Here is a 22,296-nt window from a genome sequence, read left to right on the forward strand (position 1 = left end):
CTAATCCCATTCATGAGGGTTCCACCCTAATGACCTAATCACCTCCCAAAGACCCCACCTCCAAAGACCATCACATCTAGGATTAGGTTTCAACATAGGAATTTTGGGGGAAAACAAACATTCAGTCTATAGCAATTTCCCAGTGCAAATACTTCTAAGATCTTTGGGTTTTTAGGTACATACCACAGGTCACTTATAACCTTCTCATCGTTACAGCTGTAGAACACTTTACAGTTACATGAAAGCATTTTGTTATCTCATTTACTTCTCCCTAGGAGAAGGGTAATTATTTTCTCCCTTTTTATGGAACAATAACCCTGAAACTCCAAGAGATTAGTTACCATGCCAAAATTGCCTGTCTGATACCTGGCTAAGCTGAAACTAGAAAGACAGATGTTCTATACACCAGCACCTTACACCCTTCTTCCTTATTCTCCTTTACCACTATTTTGTTTTTATTTTCTAAAATTCTGGAATAGTAGAAAAAAAGACAGAGGCTGGTGTTGGCCTGGGAAGATTTCAGCCAATTAATTGGCCTCATAGCATCTACCTGTGCAAAGGAAACAGGTGACATGAGGTCTCAAGTTGAAGAGAAGACTTACATAAGGGTAGGAAGATGGTAGAAGCAAGTCTCCTTGTAATATCTGCTCTAGCCTCCTCAGTCCCATCTTTTACAAAATCATATTAAACTCACAGTCCACAAGGAACAGGACCATTCCCTAGAGATGAAGGAGCAGATGTTTTGGTAATGAGTTTTAACATGTTTCTTTAGAGGTTCCATGAGTAGTGATTTTTTCTTTTTTAATGAAGCTCTGGGACAAAGTAGATGGACTAGTTTTAGCTTTTAGCTGTTATTATATTGATCTTGAGCATCTTGATACTCCCAACTTTTGTGCTCCAAGACAACAATTCAAGTCCATATCTGTTCTTTTTTATTTCTACACTTACCTTTGCCTTTTTATACCCCCACCCCCTGCAAAAAAAAAAAAAAAAAAAAAAAAAAAAGAGGGAAGGCAAAGGACTTTCATCCTGAAGGGTCTTATGGGAATTCCAAGAACTTCTTGTCCTCCCTCTAAGTCATGAAAGCCCGAACACAAAGATAAAGCTTGCAACCTTTAATGGTTCAATCTCTGGCATAGACCATGTTGGCTTTGTGGTCTCCATAGGTGTCTTCTCCATAAAGTCATCCTGCCTGAGGGCAACAAGAAGAATTTCAGTCCTCTATCCCTGACCAGGTGCACGATGTGGCTAGCCCAGCACTTCCTGAAGCCTCCAGTTTGTATATATAAACTGCCACTATGGTCATGGTCAATCCCCATTAGGCCCCCACGATGTTATACTGGTGCAGGTCTCTGTACCTCTAGCTCAGCAGGGACAAGTCATATACAATGAGCATTTACTATGTGCCAGCTTTGGGGCTAAAGCTCTTTACATGGTGTTCTGTGTTTCCTCCTCAAAATAACATGTTAATAGGTTGTACTGATGTCTCCATTTTCTAGAAGGAAAAATTAGGAAGGTTAAATTAATTACCTGTCCAAAGTTACCAAGCCAGCAAGTGGCAGAAGCAGAATTTAAACACAGGTCTAGGATCCCAACCAAAGTAGTAAAATGCTAAAAAATAAGAGGAAGAGTCCTCTTTGAAAATATGTAATTGGAAACTTATCAAGTCCAGATCCTTTACTGTATTTGACAAACAGGCTCAGAGTCAGGCATGCTGATTCCTCTTCTAGTGCTGTGTGTGGTGTAGACACAAGGTCTTTATCCCATGCTCTTCTAACTTACCACCTTTTCTCTCCCTTACTATCATTCCAAATGGGCAGTGAAGTTTCCAGGGAGTTTCTTAGTAGGGTTGGAGAAGGTGGCAATTGTTTATCAATATGTTTTAGCTGACAAGTGTGCTGGCAACCTCAGTATACATCTCCCCTCCAACACCTCCCCTACACCACACACACACACACACACACACACACACACACACACACCAAATTGAGAGAACAATATTGGCTTCAATGTCAACTATCTTACTCGAAATCCGTTCTCAGTGAGGTTATTTTGGGGCTGTTATGTTAGGGTCCTAGTAAAAGATTTTATTATGTTAGGGGCCCAATAAAATATTTTATGTGCAAATCTGTTTCAAAGGAGTTCAACCTCAGCACAGTGTATGTGTAGTAGGTAATAGACCCACTCTTTCTAGAAACAGGCAGATAAAACTGCATATTACATTAATATCACACAGCCTCCAGGACATAAAATGAGCAAACGCCAGTTTGACAAACACTAAATTCAACATCAAATGGTCTAGCAGAGGAGACAACTTGCTGGTAAGATGCCGTGTTATTCCAAGTGCCATCTCACAGTTTTGATTCAGACACGTAGTGTGGTGCCTTAGCAAAACATTTTTGGAAAATGAGCTTAAGATGGCAAAGTCAACATAACCTGCCATGCAGGAGCCCTCAGGGCCATCCCGATGCTTAGAGCAACTTCCTGATGAGACTTACGGCTCTTTATCAACTCTTGTGGTCCAGCTGTCAGCATCCTGCTTCTTTGTTCTTGAAAGAGAAATGTGATCTTTGAAGGAAGTATGTAGGTGGAGAGGAAGAGAAAGGCCTAACAATGTCAAGATTTATTTCAAATAATCTGAATAGAATTAATGAGCAAAGAAATTGGAAAAGTTAATTGTGCATCCTAACAACTGTGTGGTTCACTTTTGTTTCTTTAAGGAGGAAGAAGCACTGCAGAGGCTGTGTGGGAAGTCACTAACATGTACCTGGAGAGGTGGCCACTTCTCTTGCTTAGGCTGGTTATTCACATTGCGTGGGGCCAGCAAGGTCCTCTAGTCGACAAACCTTCTAAGTGCCATTTCCTTCATTTCTTGTGCAAGCCCAGTTTGTTTCACAAGTTCCAGGAGCAGCACTGTTCACTCTGGTCCAACAACAGAGCAGTGATGTCTCAAGGCTGGGAAACTATTACGATCCCTCACATAAAAGGATCTGCTTTGTTGGCAGTCATCTTACCTGGGAAATTGGAAGTCAAGTGACATGGGATCCATTCCCCACCCCAGAAGTTTGGAAACCTGACACACCCTGAAGGACCAGCATGGGCTTGGCAGTCAGATAAATTTGAGTTCAAATTCCAGCTTCACCATTTACTTGCTGTGTGTCTTTGAGTATGTTGCATAACTTCTGCACCTGTCAATTTCTCACCTGAACATAAGAGAGAAGGCCAGTATGTATACAGGAACAGTGCTTGGCATGTAGTAAAGACTCAGAGAATGTTATGCTATGAATATTTATGCCTTGTAGGGTACTAATAGTTTCACTAACAATAATAATAGTAGTAATTAATAGTGTGGATATTAAATAATATCATGAATGTAAAGCATCCAACATAGTAGACACTCAAAAATGTTCATTTTTGCTTCTCTTTTTAGATTACCATGCCCATTTATGAGTTCTAGAGATATTATAAGTTTTCTTCTATCTATGGCAGAAACAGGCTCAACATACTCAAGGCCCTTTCTTTGGTTCCTTTTTCTTTTTCTTTTTTTCTTTTTTTGGCAGATTTCTTCCTCTCCTCCAGGGCAAGCCATCATCTAAAAGCAAGGATAAATGAAAAAAAATAATAAAGGATATGTCAGGTTAGACTTGGTTACAGCAAGAATGGGACTAAGTCAGAAGAGATAGATGTATTTAATGGCCAGTGCATTTGTCCAAAGGAATCATTTTCACTGGCCAGGAGCCCAATTAAACCTGTAAAATGGAAATCCAGAAAATCAGATTAACGAGCCAGTCATTAGTGAGGAAAAGACCCAGCTAATTCAGTGTTTAGCATGACGGATGGGCCCAGAGCAAATAATTGGATGACATTCATCATATGTAAAATAAAAGGTGTCACTGCAAAGGAAAGTGGTAATAATCTCTGGGATTTACAATGCCAGCAGATTTGCTTGTAAGGAAGAGAAAAGTTCATCAAAATAGATGAATAGTCGCTAAACTTTATTCTTTTCTTGTGTGGTTGCCAGAGAGCTGTGCAAATAGTATTGGAGAGGCAGCAAATGCATCAGCTTGTATCATCCCAACATTGTGAGGATTTTGCTCCCAAGGAGGAGTGCTAGAGATATGTTCCTGCAACCATCTAGAGGCTGGGTGGGAATGGAGAGTTCTCTACATCCATGGTTTAGTCACTAAATAATGGAGGAAATCAAACTCAAAAGCGTCTCTGGTTGAGCTGCTTAATCCCCACAATTTGTTATTCCATTAGTCAATAGGTATTGAGCCCTGCTCTGTGCCTGACATTGTGGGGATACACTTATTCATAATTAAGGGCTCGGGCATAGGCTGGAGTCATAGATTGTAACAATCTCGTCCTGACCTGTGGAGGCTCTATACATTATATAATATGTAATTAGACTCAAATGAGGGATGGTGTTTCAACTGCTTATTGTACCATTTTCTATGTAATAAGGTTTCATTGCATAGTAGTAATTATCAATCTTGTTTTTATTACCTCACCCCTTCTCTTCTATGAAGACATCATTTTTAAGATACGTCATCAATGTCATCACAGATTTTCTGGGAATATGAAGAATAGTAAACATATATACACGTGCCAATTACAGAGATTTTTATATGTTTCTTAAAAAATAAAAATATGTTTCCTTGGAGTCAGGAAAATGTATTGTTATAGCGAGGTTAGATGAATGGAGACCCTTCTCAATCACAGGAGGAGGAGAACAGGTTTAGAGCCAAACTTTGCTAGGTTCCAATTTGTCTTATCTTGGGCAAGTCAGTCAGTACCTTATAGTCTCTGAAAGGTTGTCATGAGAATTGAATTAGATAATTTATATAATGGCTACATGCAGTTCTGGAACATGGTAGATGAACTCAATCAATGACCGTTGTGTCATTACTCTTATTATTACGTATTCACTAATCATTTGCCACAAGACCAGCACTGCCTAGGAATCAGGGAGGTTGCAACTGTGTAATAAGACATGGAGGGAAGATTATAGGAATATGTGTACCATAAGAAAAAATGTTGAAAGGGCTGTAGAAATAGGAAGAATAGGGTTGAAAAGTTGAGAGGAGAGAAATTGTAATGAACTGGTGGCATCCAAAATCCTTCCATGATCTCATAGGTGATACAATGACGTGAGACCATCAGTCGGCTATCAGTAGGTACAGAGAAGGATATCACCAGGACAAAAGCATAACTGTGGGAGTCATCTTGGTATCACTGGAAGATTTTCTGATGTCCTTGGAAGTGGGAGAACCTCTGGGCTCCCGGGGCTTTATCAGCCCCTTAGTAGTTTGGATCATTCCACTGTGTATCTGAAGTGTAATCTCCATCTTTGATTACTCAAGCACAGAGTCTCCCAGGTTGTATGTGTGAGCTTGTGAGAGAGAGAATCTGTGCTTGTGCAGGGCTGTATCAGGAATGGCTAGACTGAGTTCCCGAGTTGGTGGGGTTGATCACCCTAACGAGGGGACCACTCTGTTCTCCTTTGGCTCTTGGTGATTTGGAAACCGCAAGGGACCCAGTGTAGTTCTATGGTGCTTATCAGAGGCTTGGCAATGCTCTCATCTTGTTCCCTCGGGAGCCCACTGGGTCTTTTTAGGAGGAACTTCTTTTCATTGCTGAGCTCTGGCTGGCATTCACTGACAGGACTAGCCTACTCTGATGCCAGTTTCCTTCCCCAAGGCAAGTTTGGTGATGTTCAGGGTGTCCCAGAGAGAACTGTTTTTTAAGCATATGATAAGTGACCTGAACATGTATTTTGGGGTTTAGAAACTTCATCGTTGTGTATCAAGTCTCCTTTGGGGTTGTGGAAGACTTGTAGAACTAGATAGTGGTTATATAACATTGCAAATGTGCTAAATGCTACTGAATTGTACACTTTATTTTTTATTTTTTTAATTTGAGAAAGAGAGAGAACACAAGCTGGGGAGAGGGGCAGAGGGAGAGAGGAAGAATCTTAAGCAGGCTCCATGTGTAGTGTGGAGCCAGACTTAGGGCTCAATCCCATGACCCTGAGATTATGAACTGAGCCAAAACCAAGAGTCGGATGCTTGACCGAGCCACCCAGGTGCCCCAAGAATTGTACACTTTAAAATGACTAATTTCATGTAACAGGAATTTCCCCTAAAATAAAACTTTATCATCATTGTCAACACAAAATAAGGACAGTAGCTACATCTAAGAGGGAGGCAAGGGTCTCAGGACAGGTGCAAGGCACAGAGTCACAGAGGTGTATGTCAGTTGTCATTTGAAGTTCTGGTTCTGACCTGCTTAGAGTGAGTCCCCTAAACCAGCAGCATTTGCATCATCTGGAAACTCATTAGAAAAGACAATTCTTGGACCTTACCCCAGGCTGATGAACTCAAAGACTCTCTAGGTGGGACCCAGGAGTCTGAGTTTTAAGCAGCTTTCTAGGTGATTCTGATGAAGCTAAAGTTCAAACACTACTATTCCAATTCTGGGGTTGACAGGTATACATATGTTGGTTTTATAATTTATAATTAAAACACGAATTCAAAAAGATAATATGCACCCCTCTGTTTATTACAGCCAAATTCTGGAAGTAGCCCAAGTATCCATCAGTAGATGAATAAAGAAGTGAGATATATATATATATATATATATATATATATATATATATATATATATATAACATATCTATATATATATCTATATTTATCTAAAATATATATAATTATATATATACATATATAATGGAATATTACTCAGCCATAAAAATAATGATATCTAGCCATTTGCAACAACATGGATGGATCCACAGGATTTAATGCTAAATGAAATAAGTCAGAGAAAAATAAACAGCATATGATTTCACCCTATGTGGAATTTAAGAAACAAAACAAATGAAGAGGAAAGAAAGAGACAAACCATAAAACAGAACAAACTATAGAGAACAAACAGATATTTGCCAGAGGAGAGGTGGCTGGGCGGACAGGTAAAATAGGTGAAGGGGAGGGGCGCCTGGGTGGCTCACTGTGTTAAGCATCCAACTCCGGCTCAGGTCATGATCCCACACTCCATGAGTTCGAGCCCCATGTCAGGCTGTGTGCTGACAGCTCGGAGCCTGGAGCCTGCTTCAGATTCTGTGTATCCCGCTCTCTGACCCTCCCCTGTTCATGCTGTATCTTTCTCTGTCTCAAAAATAAATAAACATTAAAAAAATTTAAAAAAAATAGGTGAAGGGGATTAAGAGGACACTTATAATGAACACAGGAATATATAGAATTGGTGAATCACTATATTGTACACCTGGAATTAACATAACACCTCATTTTAACTGGACTGGAATTTAAAACATAAATAAATGAAATGAAACGCACAAATAGGATCAAGCAAGGACTAGTGGTGACTGTGTGTTTAGTACCAAAGATTACATTTTAATCTGTTCTATGTAGTTGAGATTTAAAAAGGAAAAGACTACTCAACAACTCATTGATCTTAATATGTGAACACCCCATCTCTAAGCCAGTGCAGCACAATATAGATTGAGAATGGATGTCTTTATCAACAAACAACCCAAATTAAACAACAACAACAAAACCCCAAAGTCCTGGAATACAAAACATGAATGGCTCTAATGAGGAAATAGAGATGTAGGGATAGCATTGAACAGTGGGGACAAAATCAGTCTCTTGATTCACAGCCTGTCTTTGCACCGAGTTTTTTACAAGGTTCTGCCTCCCCACAGACTCTAACATTTGCTCCACCTGGCAGCTTGCGCTGTCTGCTTTGTGGGCTCCCAATCTGTGCAGAGCAAGAGGGAGCTGTGGGAGATGCCCTCTCTTGGATGGGGAGCGATGGGCGGCTTTCAATAGGGACGTGACATTTCTGCTCCCTGCACCTCCCGCTGTGGATGGGCGCCAGGTTCCGACTGGATTGGGAGGGCTGGCCCGTCTCCAGCAAGTGCTTGGTGAGAACAGAGTGGGTGCCTCCAGTAATTGCCTCCTCAGCACAGCGGCCTGGTTGCTATTGTCGTCCTGCTATTTTCTCTGAACAGTCTATGGTATCTTTTCTTGTGAATATTAATTCCCCCGAAGTTAGGACGATTGGCTGACAGCAGCCATCTGCAGAACTGTGCCATGTTGGCAGGACTTTTCAACAAGCCCAGGCCAGACCATTTCTTGAAGTGGTTTCCAGACTCTTCTAAGAATCCATCCTTCCCAAGTGAGATGATTACAGAGTTTGACTCCCCCAGCCATCAGGTAGCAGAGCTGGAACTCAAACCCAGGATTTCTCACTTTCCAATCTAGAGTTCTTCCTCTGAGCCTTGATTCCTTTAAATAACTTGCATGTGAAACGGACCAAAACATATCTGCTTAGTGCATAGATTTGTCAATAGGAAGGAAAAAAATGTGCTCAGATCAGAAGTGAAATTAATTTCAAAGTAACAAGAGTTTTTGAGCAATAGTGATTATTTAGAATCAGAAAAAAATTCATTTCACAATCATGTCATGACTGCATTGGATTAGAAACTTGTTTTTTAAGGCAGAATAAATAGATCATGGGTACATCCCATGTCATGGCTTCTGTTTTCTAAAAATACTTATTGGGTGTGTATATATGCAGAGCACAGTGACCAAATAGAGTCCCTGCTCTCAGAGACAGTGTCAACCATTGGGAAAGTCTGTTGTAATTGCTCATTTGTGGTCTACGTGCTATGACATGGGAGCAACTCAGTGCTGTGTTGCCAGCAAGGGTTATTCTCTAAAAGGTTATCACAAACCTATTGTGGCTGTTGATAGAGAAGCTAGTACTTTCAACTTGGCCATGACCCCTGGCCCAATCTGACCCCTGGCCCCATCTGACTTCTTTGTGTTTCCCCTGTGATCCAGGTAACAACTGGTGGAAGAGCCAGCTACTACGTGTCCTATCGAAGAGAGGCCTTCGCCCAGATAAAGCTGCCCAAGTACTCACTGCCCAAGGTATGCACAACCGCTATCCTAGGTCCTGCCAGAGAAAGCAGCAGGGAGAGGCTGCCATATTGGGCTCTGGGGAGGTTTGACTTCTGCCTGGGAGACAGCTGGCATTCAGCCTGACATACCACTGCTGGGGTCTGGCCTCTGCTTATGTCCCCGAACATGGGTTCTGTATTCCCTTTTCAGTAGGTTATGCAGGCAAGAGCTTTGATTCCCTATGTCTCAAACATCCTGTATGGGACTGGAGCCATTTCCCAGGGGCCGTAAGGAAAGGAGAGCTAGTATTCAGTCTCTTCTGGGGGTTCCTCCCTCTTGCAAGGGCCTTACTGCCAAATAGAGGGACAGGCTCAGAAGGGCCTAGGCAGGAGCCCAGATATGTGGAGTGTGTGTGTGTGTGTGTGTGTGTGTGTGTGTGCGTGTGTGGGTGTGAGTGTGGGTGTGGGTGTGTGTATGTGTGTATACACACATACAAGTGGTGGAACTGGAAAGAAAGCTCAGGGCTTCTAGCTCAGAAGCTCCATTGCCTTTTCCCCAGTCCAGCATGGCCCCGTTTTCTGCCTCCTCCATATATATATATATGCATGCATAAAGGTACACAGGTGAGTCTTGTGGTGTTCTTGCTTCTGTCTGCATTTTAATGCTAAATATAAATGCACTGCCTGTTTTCTGCTCCCTTCTGCCACTATGAGTAGTTAAAATAGGAATAGTTTACTATAATGTTAATCTCAGATAATGGCATTTTAACTCCTCTATTGAAAAATTATAAAACTTACCCTGTGGGCTCCATCCCTTGTGAACGATGGCTTCTGGCAGAAGATGGATCTTGGAGCCTAAATCTGAACATGGACAGGATGCAGTTGCATCACCTACTGTAGCTGCAAAAAAGCCAAGTCTCTGGGTGGACACATATCAGATGTAAAGGGTCTGTAGGCTGGTGCTGGGAAAAAAGCTAAGTGAGTACAGAGGTGGAAGGGATTATGGAATAAGAAGGTGGGTAATTGTCTACCCGCTGGTTGTTTTATTCATGCATTTATTCATATATGCATGCTTGCATCCATTCATTCATTTGATCCTTCTTTTATTCACCCATTGAACTGTTGTTTCTCCCATTTAAGCTTTTATTCTGTGCCAGGCATGAAATTAGCTCTGTGGATAAAATAGTAAGTAAGCCGCAAATGGTCCCTACCTTCATGGAGCTTATATTCTGGGAGAGAAGAGAGACACTGAATAAGCAATTGTAGGTGTAGGGAGTGTTAGGGGGATAGAAGCTCAAACCCCATTGTGACATAATAAGTGGAGCTTATCTAAAATGGATAGTGAGGACAAGTGTCCTAAAGACAGTCATGTTTAAGCTGATTTAAGAGGGTTAAGGAGTTAACCCTGCAAGCAAGGGTTGGAAAGCCAATAGAACATATATGCATAGGCCCTATTTTAAAAGAGATAATATCGTTCTTTCAACAAACTAAAACACCATCTCAAGAGACTGGGTTGCAGAGAGAGAGGTGGAGAGGCTAATGAGATGAACAGGGACTGTATAAAGTAGCCTGAGGAACCATGGGAATCAATTTCTCATTTTTCTCTACCCTCTCTGTGATTGGTTTGAGTGGGACCATTATACAGCTTTGTGGTTGCAGGGTGTACCCATTCGATGGTCTAAACACAAGCAGGAAAGTGGTACCCTGCTTGCAGAAGATGAGGAAGGGGAAGTTCATAATCATGCTCTTTCTGAAGGAGAAAGACCCCTTGCAGTCACTTGATGATTTCTATGTACTGGAGCAGGAGAGAAGTATTTTGGGAACTTTCCAAACCATATCCCCAGTGTAAGACCTGTTTCATCTCTGTATTGTGTGCATATTTTATGTATTCTCAGCCTTCTGAGGAAAACAAACAGTTCGCTCCCCTGGGCAGTGTGGCTGCAGGTGGGGACAAATGAAGCCTGGAATTGATCAGAACGCTGGGACACTCCATTAACGATCAGCAACCCCATGGCAGTTTATTGTGGTGGAGTACTGTCCGTGCGGCCCCTTTTATAGAACTTCATCCACAGCAGCTTCATTAATATGAGGGCTGCTGTGAAAATAGCTGGATGGTTATCGATCCCCTTTATTAGCCAGCGTTGGCTCAGATTTTCATAGCCTAGGCTGAGGAGGTGAGGACAGAGGGGGTGGAAGTGTTTAAAAGTGGAAATGGCTTTTAAGCAAGTTGTTGCTGTTCCATGAGCTGCGGCTGCTGCGGGGCTTCTTACTTAAAAAACAAAAACAAGGAGAAGGTCCTGTCATCATTGCCCTCACACCTCTCCTCCCTGCCTGTCTGTTAAGAACGTGCTCTCCTGGGGCACTCTGTGGCTCAGAGTATTTTGCAGAGAATGAAATGAACACCATTAATAACGAGTGGCATTATTAGGAGCAGCAACCTTGTGCTGAGTTCTCCAGAACTAGTTCCTAGGTGTCTGCTTGGCAAGGAAGGCGTGCACCAGCAAGGTGGGGAGGCAGAAGACAGGGGGCCATGCCTGACTGGGGAAAAGGCAATGGAGCTTCTGAGCTGGAAGCCCTGAGCTTTCTTTCCAGCTCTACCACTTGCTTATCCATGAGCCCAGGTCTTCTTATCTGTGAAATGGGCATCATAATACCATTGAACATTACTGAGCCTGGTGCTGCTGGAGAACAATAAGGTTTAAGAAATTCCCCCAGTCTTTTATGTTGCTGGAAGTGGCTCCCTGCAAAGAACCACTCTTCCCAGTGTGCCTCGCTAAGACACAGATGCCTGCCTATTTGCCTTTGACAAGACCAACTTCCCCTTCTTTATCTCATAAATGATTACCTGAACTCTTTGTCCCCACTGACCAATCTGGACAAAATGCTGGCTATTTTCACTCGATCAGACTTAGTCTGGCCTTTCACCTTCTCCCAAACCCATGAACTCTGCCCACTCTTGAGCAGATGCCAGCATTGAGGGCTTAAGCAGTCACTGGAACTCAGAACAACCCATTAACAGCCCTTCTGAAAATCACCTGATGTGACAAAGCTTAAGGAAGGTGTTTCCTGTCTAATGGCCCTCTCTGCTGCCACCTGCTCCCCCTTCTTCCCACACCCAGTTCTCTCTAGCTTCATTTTATTTTCTAATCACTTCATAAAAGTAATTCTTTTCTGCCTTTACTCTTGAGGGACTTTAGATATGACAGCCAGACTGTTCCCCCTTTTGCAATAGCCTTTGCAAGTAAAGTCTCTCCCTACCTAAGTCTGGGTTTGCTTTTAGTTGACAGTAGAATATGTTTAATCCCATTTTGAATAATAAAAGAGAGGAGAGGGAAATATGCTTGAGAAAATTTATTATAATGATAATGATGGTGATATTAACCTTTTCCTTAATTTCCTTAGGACAGTTTTCCTTAATGTTTACATTTCCCCAAATACTGATTTATCCTTCTTTGCTCCCTCACAGCCATACTTCTTAAAATGTTATCTGTAATTCTTATCTCTTTGGTTGCTTCTTATCCACCCTTCCATCCACTGCCAGATGCCCTGTGCTCTCCCACAGCCCTCTCCACTATTCCACCAAAAATCCTCTGGCCATTGTTACCAGAGACCACCTCCACACCAAATCCAATAGACATTTGTATAACTCTTTTTTTTTTTTTTTTAACCACTCTGGAACATTTGACAGTGTTAGAAAAAAAATCCATACCTGATAATCTTCCCTTTGGAATATTTTATTCTGATTTCCTTTTCTGGATCCCCTTCCCTTGCCACCCATTAAATGTTGATCATCCTAAGTTCTCCTGGTATTCTGCATGGTTCCTTGGTGACCTCATCACTTCTCTTCATATTGGTGACATCTGTATACACAGCCCCATCCCATATCCACTGAACCCTAGACTGTATCTCCAACTGCCTATTTGAAGTACCTCCCCTAAATGATCTCATTGTAAAAATCTGGAACTGAGCTCAGAGTCTCTATATGATATCCCTAATATTTCATCCTTCTCCTCTGTTTACTTAGTCCATCTAAACTTTCATTGGTTATCTACCGTGTGCTAGATACTTAGTAAGTGCTAGAAATGAAGTGATAACTAAGAAAGGCACAGTGTCTGCCCTCTGGGAGGTTACAGTCTAGTGAGACAGACAGACATAAACTAAATGATTACACAAGTATTTAATTATGAGTATTTAGTTATGATTGTGTGAACATGCTAAAAAGAAGCAGAGAATTTTGTAAGTTGGATATCTGATATATTATTAAAGATATGCCCTTTTCCTTCATCCCCCTGTGGGTTCTGCCTTCTTAATATCTCACCAGCCATTTCATAGGATTCTCATAGAATACCTGCTTTCTTAGCTCAGACCCCCATGTGTCACTTTGGAGCTTGTTGCAGTGACCTCATAAGCCTTCCTCTCTGCCCCACTGAAATTCACCTTTCACACTGCCTCCACAAAGAATGAGATCACACAATGCAGCTGGTGTTCCCCAGCCAAATCTCTGCACTGATCAACTCGAATTATTTTCTCGGGCTTAAAATCGTGTGCTAGTTTTGGATTTCTTTTCTGGGCGAAACTTAGGTGTGCCATACACAACCCCTTAAGATGCAGTCACTGTCTGTCCTCACCTCCCTCAGGGGAAAACTGCCTTCAGGCCATTCAAGTTCCACACATTTCCATGGATGCCCCACCCCTCTTCCTGTCAGTACTTGTGTGGGGGACCTTCGTCAGGCTCACAAAAGGCCAAGAGTTGGGGCGCCTGGGTGGCTCAGTTGGTTAAGCTCAGGTCATGATCTCACAGTTCATGAGTTTGAGCCTCATGTTGAGCTTTGTGGTGACAGCTCAGAACCTGGAGCCTACTTCGGATTCTGTGTCTCTCTCACTCTCTGCCTCTCCCCCACTCACTCTCTCTGCCTCTCTCTCTCAAAAATAAACATTAAAAATTTTTTAAAAACAAAAAGGCCAGGAGTGAGGGATGTCCCCACCACCATTGGACATCTGCTTGAGGTCAGGTTCTACACCTTCTTCTCTGTATTCCTATTATAACGTTTGGCACGTGGCAGATGCTGAATATCATATGTGTTTTTACAGTGAATGAAGTAACAGTCGGCCCAGATTACACGAAAATGTTTCAGTCACGGGGAAGTATTTCCACCATTGCTCACCTATGAAGTCGCACGTTTAGGTTTGTGAAAGGCAACTATGATTCTTCCAAATTAATGGTAGAAGGGTTTAGAGGGAATGCTACTTATCATGTTTTCCAAATAAAAACATGAAGGTGGTAACATCTGATGCTGCCCAAATTCCAGTTTAGTAAAGTCCCAATCAGAATTTACTTACTGATTTTTCCCCTCTTGGGTTTCTCTCTTCATCACTGATCAGATCTCTCCCTGCATGTTCTCAGGAGTAGCAAAAATGTCTTCATTGTCTTAGAAGGAGGTGACACGTGCTTTGGGGTTAGCTTGAGATCACAGGATTCAAGAAATATGCTTTATTATCATCAGATCCCTATTAGACCAATAATCCTGATAATGCTTTTATTGTTCTTGAAGATTTACTATTCTGGTTATTATTGGTTGATCCCTATTCAACTGTAAGATCTACTTGGAGAGAGGACACATAGTTTAGAGCTTTTTCAAAGACTGATTCCCCAGACTGCATGCACCTGGATTGCCTGCAAGGCTGGTTCAGATGGTAGAATTTAAGGCTCCAAAGCCAGATGTACTGAATCAGAACTGTAGGCAGTGGGACATGTGAGTCTACATACTATTAAAATCTGCAGGTAATTTTGATGCATATTGAGTTATACTCCCACTGATACGGAGGCTAGCTTCTTGATTCAGATAGTCTTGGGTTTAAATCTTAGTAATATCATTTATTAGCTAAGTGACATAGGGGAATTAAGAATTTCACAAGCAGACTTCCCAGAATCCTAGGTGCTAGAGAGCGCTGTCTCTCCCAGAGACTGCAATACCTGTTGGCCAGGTGATACGCACCAGTACAGCTCCAAACTAAGATGCATTCACAGCAATCTGGCTGCCTTTAATCCTGACCATGCCCCAGTGTTTTAAGTTGTTTTTTTCCACTTATTTTACATTAGTTTAGTCTAAAATAACTTAGCTCATTCATTTTTATAACCAAAACATCTGGGAAAAGCCCGGCACTTCTATTGCATTTTTAACTGGGTAAGTGAATTTAATTCGTATTTCCTGCAGCTGCTATTTCCCCTCCTACCGGGTTCTTGGGCTTTCATTCCACACCAACACAACACAATTTCATCACATTGTTTTTAAAAGGAAGCCTTACTTCCATTTTCAAGCAGCTCAGCGGGAACCTGTAATTCTATAAGGTGCGTAAGCACAAATGAGCTACTGAGGTCTTAGTCAAGGCGACCTAGGGAGTTCAAGGCCAGAGGCTGAGATCTGACAGATTCGCCAATAAAAAGATCCAGAATGCTTCTCACTTTCCCACATCCTGGTTGTCCAAATCAAATGAGCTTCTCTTTTTTAAAATCATCCTGAGAGAAGCTTTCCATAGTTGTGTCATTATAGACATTGCTACCTCCTTTTGCTGCTGAAATCATTTCTGGGAAAGGTTGGCCAAATAAGGTAAAAGCTAGACCCAGCTTGGTGATTTACTTACTGTCAACTCCAATTGCCTGTGCCCCTACTATGAGTGCTTGCCACCACAGTGACAAGGGTCCTCTCCTGCTTTCCCAGGATATCATTACTCTTTGCAATATATATCTGTATATTAATGCATTTTTTAACTGCTTCCATTATGTCAAGTGTTCATCTGTGTCAACATCTCCTCCTGACAGGGCAAATTCCCTAGAGGAGGACTTGAGTTTGTGATAATCTTTGTATAGTGCCTAGCTACATATGAAAACTGGCTTTTATAAATTGTTTTGAATTGTGAACTGATTAGATTTGATTTTAGAAATGATCTAGTCCAGGTATGCAGACTAAATTGACTTCAGAGATCAGGAAGTTGATATTAATATGTAAGTGGCCGGTCATAAGAACATTTGGGTACTTGAGGCTGAGACTTCGGGAGTGCTGACTTTACCTAAAAGACTGCGCAGTCAGGTATTGAACAGAGACTGTGGTTGAACCAAATATTTGTGATTCATATTCATCTCATGGGTCTTTGGATTACAACTTCTGATCTGGAGGCTGTCTGTCCAAATGCTTAGAAGCTAACAGGTTAGACTCCTATTACAAAGGTTCAAAACTTGGTTCTTCCTCTGACTAGCTATGTAATAAATATGAAGCAAGCTGGCAAACCTCTGTGTACCTTAGTTTATTCCTCAGTAAAATGGGAATAATACTGCCTCCACTGTAGAATTATTTGGATTTTTCACAAAAATAATACATTTAGATGACTTAGAATAAGTGCTCAGGTGTTAGCTATTCTTTTTATCAGTAGCCCAACCTCTTCAGTATTATGGTGAGAAAATTAAACCTCAGGGACCCAGATACATTCCACACCATATAGCTAACTTTTAGTAGAGTTTCTATTATGACCCAGAACACTAAATTCCAGGTTGAGTATCCTTTCTGCCATATCTGTGATTTTCAAATGTTATGCTATTAGCAGCAGAACCTCCCTCACCTTTTACTCCCAAAATATTACATGGGACTCCAGTATAAAACAGATTCAGGTGGTATTGCTCTGGTTGAAACAGAGTTGGAAGCCCAGAATCCCACTCATTGGCTATGCCTCCATGCCATCCTTCTTGCAATCCCCATGACTTTGAAGATTCCAACGACAAGTTTCAAAACCACTACAATAAAAGTTTGGAAACATAAATGAAGATCTAAAGAAGGGATAAGCCCTGTATTCTTTGCATGTGTGTTTCCTCTTGCAGGGCTGTATGTTTCTGTTAGCACTAACACTAACTCTCAGATATAAAACTAAAAAATGAAAGTGGATGAATCCCTTGGAGCCATAGAAAATGATACCCACCAAAGCCCCTTACACCCATCTTACTGTCACTTAGCAAGGAACAGAAATCGCAAAGCTCTTAATATATAGCCTTGGTCCGACACAGAATTGTTTAACGTTGCCTATAACTCAGGCATTTTCTCAACCTCTCAATAAGTCATGGTAATTACTCTGGGTCCCACTGGGCAGAGAGATATGGAGATCTGAGTCCTTACAAGTTTTCCATCTTCTTACAGGACATGCACATCATCAGTACCGATGAGAACCAAGTGTTTGCAGCCGTCCAAGAATGGAACCAGAATGACACGTACAACCTCTACATCTCAGACACGCGTGGCATCTACTTCACCCTGGCCATGGAGAACATTAAGAGTAGCCGAGGTCTAATGGGAAACATTATTATTGAATTGTATGAGGTATGTAGCCAAGACTGTCCTGCATCTGGATCTGCCTCTCTTTTTCATGAATTTTAATGGTATAAACATAACCATTGCAGTCAACTAGTCCTGGGTTCAGACCTCAGCTGCACCCTCTAGCAATTGTGTGACTTGAGGCAAGGGACTAACTTACCTGTGCCTCAACTTCCTCACCTGTAAAATATTTGCCTAATGAGGTGGTTGTGAGAAGGAGAGATAATGTATGTAGAGCATCCAGTGTGGTGGTTGACTCAGTGAGCTTTAACAAATGGTAGCTGAAGTTGATGTTCTTGTGTGTATAAGCATGATTACAAGCCAGACATGCAGGTATTTGACCTAGATAGGCTCACTTAAGTTCCCCTTTCAACTCTATGGACTCAGAGTGGAGGCACGTATCTACTTATATATGTTATTTGGAAAATTCCATCCTATGAACAAATTTTATAGGAAAATAAAAGTGAATATCAGCGCTTGGAATGAGGGTTTCCCTAAAATGCCACCAGATACCAACCTCAGCGCATGAGGGAAGAACGGGCCTTGACTTATGTTGAGTTGTTGTCATTGTTGTTTAATATCAGCATCACCTTACTGAGTTTTCAGTTACATTGAGGTTTGTTTTTAAATGTGATCACCAGTTAAAGAATAATTTATCCAGGAAAACAAGTGACTCCTCATAGGAACTAGAGAAAAAAAACTAATTGTTTCAGTGCCCCTAAGACTATGGTACTTTTTTATATCTCTAGTGGCTGTGTATGACCTTTGATGGTCCTGGCCACAGTGCCCACCTTGGTATGATGGATTTATTTGAGTAAAGGGATGTATTTTGTTATCCAGCGTTCACTCGTAACTAGTGGTCAACCTACACGTGTTACACCGGTTGAGGACATTCATTTGTGGAGGGGGAAGTTGTCTGTCATGAGTGGTAGCTTCAGATGGTATGCGTGAGCTGCTCCCTTAGGAGTTTTCATCTTTGGGGAGTGGGAGCAGCTTTTAGAAAAGAGGGATCAGTGCAGGGGCTTCTACTTTGCAGTGATCTCTTCTGAACAGCGCCCGTCAAACTTCCAGCATCCCTGTATTGGTATCTAAGTTGGCTCTTCAGTTATTGAGAGCAGTGGAGACATATACGATTCTAGTTATTTTGTTAGGCAGGATTACACAAAGGTCTGGGGTGAAGTGAATGTCATTGGGTGTAAAAAACAAAATCAGTAGAAATAACTGTGATTTCCTAGGAGGTAGTTGACAAGTACTGAAAGAATTCCCTTAACAAACAAGGCCCCAGTTTGGAAAATTGTCCAGATTTCTTCTCAGAGTTCTTGCCCATGAAAATGGGCAAAGATGACTAAGGTGTGTAAAGGGCTTTGGGAAGCTTACATTTGCATGCCTCTATTCATACCTGGAAGAAGAAATATACATTGTTATTGGGCAGTAAGTCACATCTAGTGGGAAGGTTTGGATGAAATGTTCCCAGGACTCAGGCCATTCCAACCAACATTCCAAACCAAGTTCCTATTTGCGTAAGTGAGGCTATCGAGGTGAGAGGATTACTCATACTCCTGCAGTTAGACTCCAGTAGGACAGAGTAGGCATTGCTGCAGATGATCTTTCAATTGTGAACTCCCTGTGTCTCTGGTCCTTTTGATAAGTCAGGTGAGTTTGGCACTGTGCTGTTCCTTTCCTAATAAAGGCACCTAAAACCCCTTGGTCATTGTGAATAGTGAGCCACTCTGATCTGAAGTAGAACAAGGATTAAAGTGAAGAATGTGCCTAGATACATGTAATCTCTTTTGTCTTGCTGAAGGCAGTCTTGCATTTTCAGTTTTATTGGGAAAAATGCATGGTGTCATTTTATCTATAGAGAAGCAAGACATACTAGGCAAGGCGACTTCTCTAAAATCAGTTCTGTTGAGCTCATTTTCCATTTAATTTTATCAAGGTTCATTGTGCCCCTACTTTGTGTTAAAGCCCATGAGCAAGGGAGGAGAGATACTAGTTCGTACCCTCAGGAAGCTGGCCATGTAGCTTGTTGGACTTTGAGGAAGTCACTGAACGAAGTTCCTTTTTACCTGCCCAGATTGGAATCAGTTGAGACAGAGACAAAGGGTGAGAGAATTGGAGATCAGATGTCAGTGTTACTTCTTTTTAAAAGTTATGTAGGAGGGAGTGGGCTTGCTAATAATGCACCCCAGAACTGGATACACCCATCCAGTCACATGCACAATTAGTAAATGCTCTTCTGTGGAAGCCTCTTCCTGTAACATCATTGCAGTGAGATATAGAGAATGTGATCTTTGCAGGCAGAGCCCTAAAATAGTGAACATGGGGATGAGCCATACATGCCCAGTTATTCTTTTGCAATGTTACCAATCTTGTTATAAGTCTTTTTGCCCTGGGGAGGAAGAAGTAGAAGGCATTCCATATTTTGAGAGTGGCAGGAGCCAAGAACTAGATGGATAGTGTAGATTTGCAAGACCATGAACTAGCCAATCTAATTGCATAGAATAGATTATTGTCAGGTACGAGAATGAGTGCCAGATAAATGGTTGGATTTCAGATTCTATAAGGCATTTAATACCAAGGGAATAAATTGTATCCTCACGCTACCTAGACTATGACCATATTAAGGTTTTTAGAGGGTGATGCTGTTTTGCACCTGGAGATGCATTCTGTGATTTGGAGATAAAGCTAAATTTAATTGGTCTCTAGGGGTCATTAGTTTTTAACCTTCTTCACTGGAGATTCTCACAGAAACTGAGATAGTGTACCATATGGCCAGTTAGCAGAGAGACTATAATTTTTCTGGACTCTGAATGCCCTTGAGTAGTGCAGCTGGGAAAACTAGTAAGCTTTCACATTCAATTCAACTAAATTGAATACACTTTCATAGAGTGTATTTTGTTTGATGAGATGTGGCTAGTGCATGAGACTCACAATCTACTGGAAAGATATGTGATTCTATTAGGGTAGTGATCATAGACTAACTTGTATTAAGGCTATGATTTTCCATGTTGTAGGATCAATAAGGAGGAAGGTTACTTCTAACTTGAGGAATTTGGGGAGTCCTTTAAATGAGTTGGCTTAAAGGATGAATTACTGGAGCTTGAGAGAAAGACAGGTCTGGTGGAATCCCAGCATGAGATGAGAACTAGAGTCTGATGAGTAGATGCCCATTTTCATGGAATGTGGAGAGATTTTTGGAAACACTGGGGATAAATATTGTGACTATACTAGTAAAGAGCTGGATTGAAGAGTTGCGCATTTATTTGATGGGCTAACATTTCTCTGTGTTTTTCCCCTACATCTACATACCTAAAAAATGATATTTAGATGCATGACATAGTCCCCTATGCCACATTAATGTCTAACTTTATATTATAATGTGATAGGGTATTATACCTGTTTAACCTTGTCTGAAATGTCAGGGATGCCTTTAGGTAACATGGATGTGAGGTGGCTCAGAATGAGCACAGCCACTTAAATCTACTTACTAGTTTATCACTCTATTTTGCATGTGGCCCTCTCAAGCTTCTTCTTGACCACGAAAAGGAGACAAAGAAAATGAGAACTTACTTGAGAATTCACCTTACAGGTCTTGTCTCTAAAAGACCTTGGAAACCAATGGGAATCCACCCCACTGAATGTCCTAAAACCAAGTAGAGCAGAGACATTGTGTGTTTCCTGGTCTGTTGGAGCAGTCTCCTACTGTAGAGAGTCCCATCTCATTCTTTAATCCCTGCTTCAAAGTACAATATTTTCATGGCTGTAATTACATAATCAGGTGAGAAAATAATTCTTGAAGGACAAATAATAATGTTTTTTAAGGTGTCAGAGCCTGTTCCATCAAAACAAGTCTGGTGTTGACAATGAATGTAATCTATTATGTGTGTTCACCATTCTTCTATGATACTCGTTTCACATAGAGCTTTGTTGTGGTTTCTTTACATCACACATTACTAACTCTAAACTTCATTTCTTCTTAGTTGCTTTCCACAGATAAATCAAGAAACAAATATCCTTTCCAACGCCCTCAATTATATTACAGAAACATGCTCTGAGCTGCTAGTCAGATGCATTTTTTTTTCAATATTTTCCTGGATATTAAGCATCCAACTTGTACCTCATCATAATAATAACAACAGCATATGAGACAATGCCTTAGACCGGCATTGTTGAATAAATATATAATACAGGCTACAGATGCAGTTCTAAATTTTCTACTACTCACATTTTAAAAAGTAAAAATAAACAGGTGAAATTAATTGTAATAATATGTTTTATGTAACAAAATTATCTAAAATATTATCATTTTAGTATGTGTTCCATTTGAAAAATACTAATGAGATATTTTATATTTTTTCATACTGAGTCTACAAAATTCAGGGTGTATTTTACACTTCCCACACATCTCAATTCCTATGCTAAATTTTCATCAGAAATACTTGATCAGTATTTACATTTCATAAAATTTACAGTAGAAAAAGAAGATTCACATACCCAAGTTATTCCAAACATACTTAAAGTTTGCCAATAACAGAACTGGGTGTCAGTTTTTAAATTGAAGTTTAAATTGCTTAAAATCAAATACAGTTAAAAATCATTTCCTTAGTCCCACCGGCCACATTTCAAGTGCTCAGTAATCATATGTAGTTAGTGGCCATGGTACTGAATTGCATAACCCTAAATAATGTGTATACTTTTTCTTATTTATCAATTGCCCTATCTCTTTGTGGCAGGTATCATTCTCCCTTGTGCCTATGAGAGTACAGAGATGCAGAGAATTTAGTAACTTGGCTGAGATCATACAGATAGTAAAATGGTGGAGCTGTGTTTAAACCATTCCATGTCTATTTGATTAAAAAGCCCAGGCTCTTTCCACTATGCAATTTTTCACATTTATGTTTTTTTTTTAATTGAAGTATAATTTATGTATAGTAAAATTTACCCTGTTTGGTATACAGTTCTATGTGTTTTGACAGGGATACACAGTTGTGTAACTATCATCATTAT

At 40.9% G+C, this 22,296-nt stretch overlaps 1 protein-coding gene across 2 annotated transcripts in view; it reads left to right on the forward strand.

Moving 5' to 3' along the window:
- The window catches only part of SORCS3 (sortilin related VPS10 domain containing receptor 3), a 592,870-nt gene that overhangs the window by 470,196 nt on the left and 100,378 nt on the right, over positions 1 to 22,296 (forward strand). For both annotated transcript variants that reach the window (XM_027063020.2, XM_027063019.2), the window contains exons 8-9: positions 8,871 to 8,960; positions 17,113 to 17,292. In XM_027063020.2, the coding sequence (XP_026918821.1) occupies positions 8,871 to 8,960; positions 17,113 to 17,292 (270 nt within the window). The remainder of the gene's footprint in view (positions 1 to 8,870; positions 8,961 to 17,112; positions 17,293 to 22,296) is intronic.

This window comes from Acinonyx jubatus, chromosome D2 (genome assembly GCF_027475565.1).
Source record: "Acinonyx jubatus isolate Ajub_Pintada_27869175 chromosome D2, VMU_Ajub_asm_v1.0, whole genome shotgun sequence".
NCBI classification, from domain to species: domain Eukaryota; kingdom Metazoa; phylum Chordata; class Mammalia; order Carnivora; family Felidae; genus Acinonyx; species Acinonyx jubatus.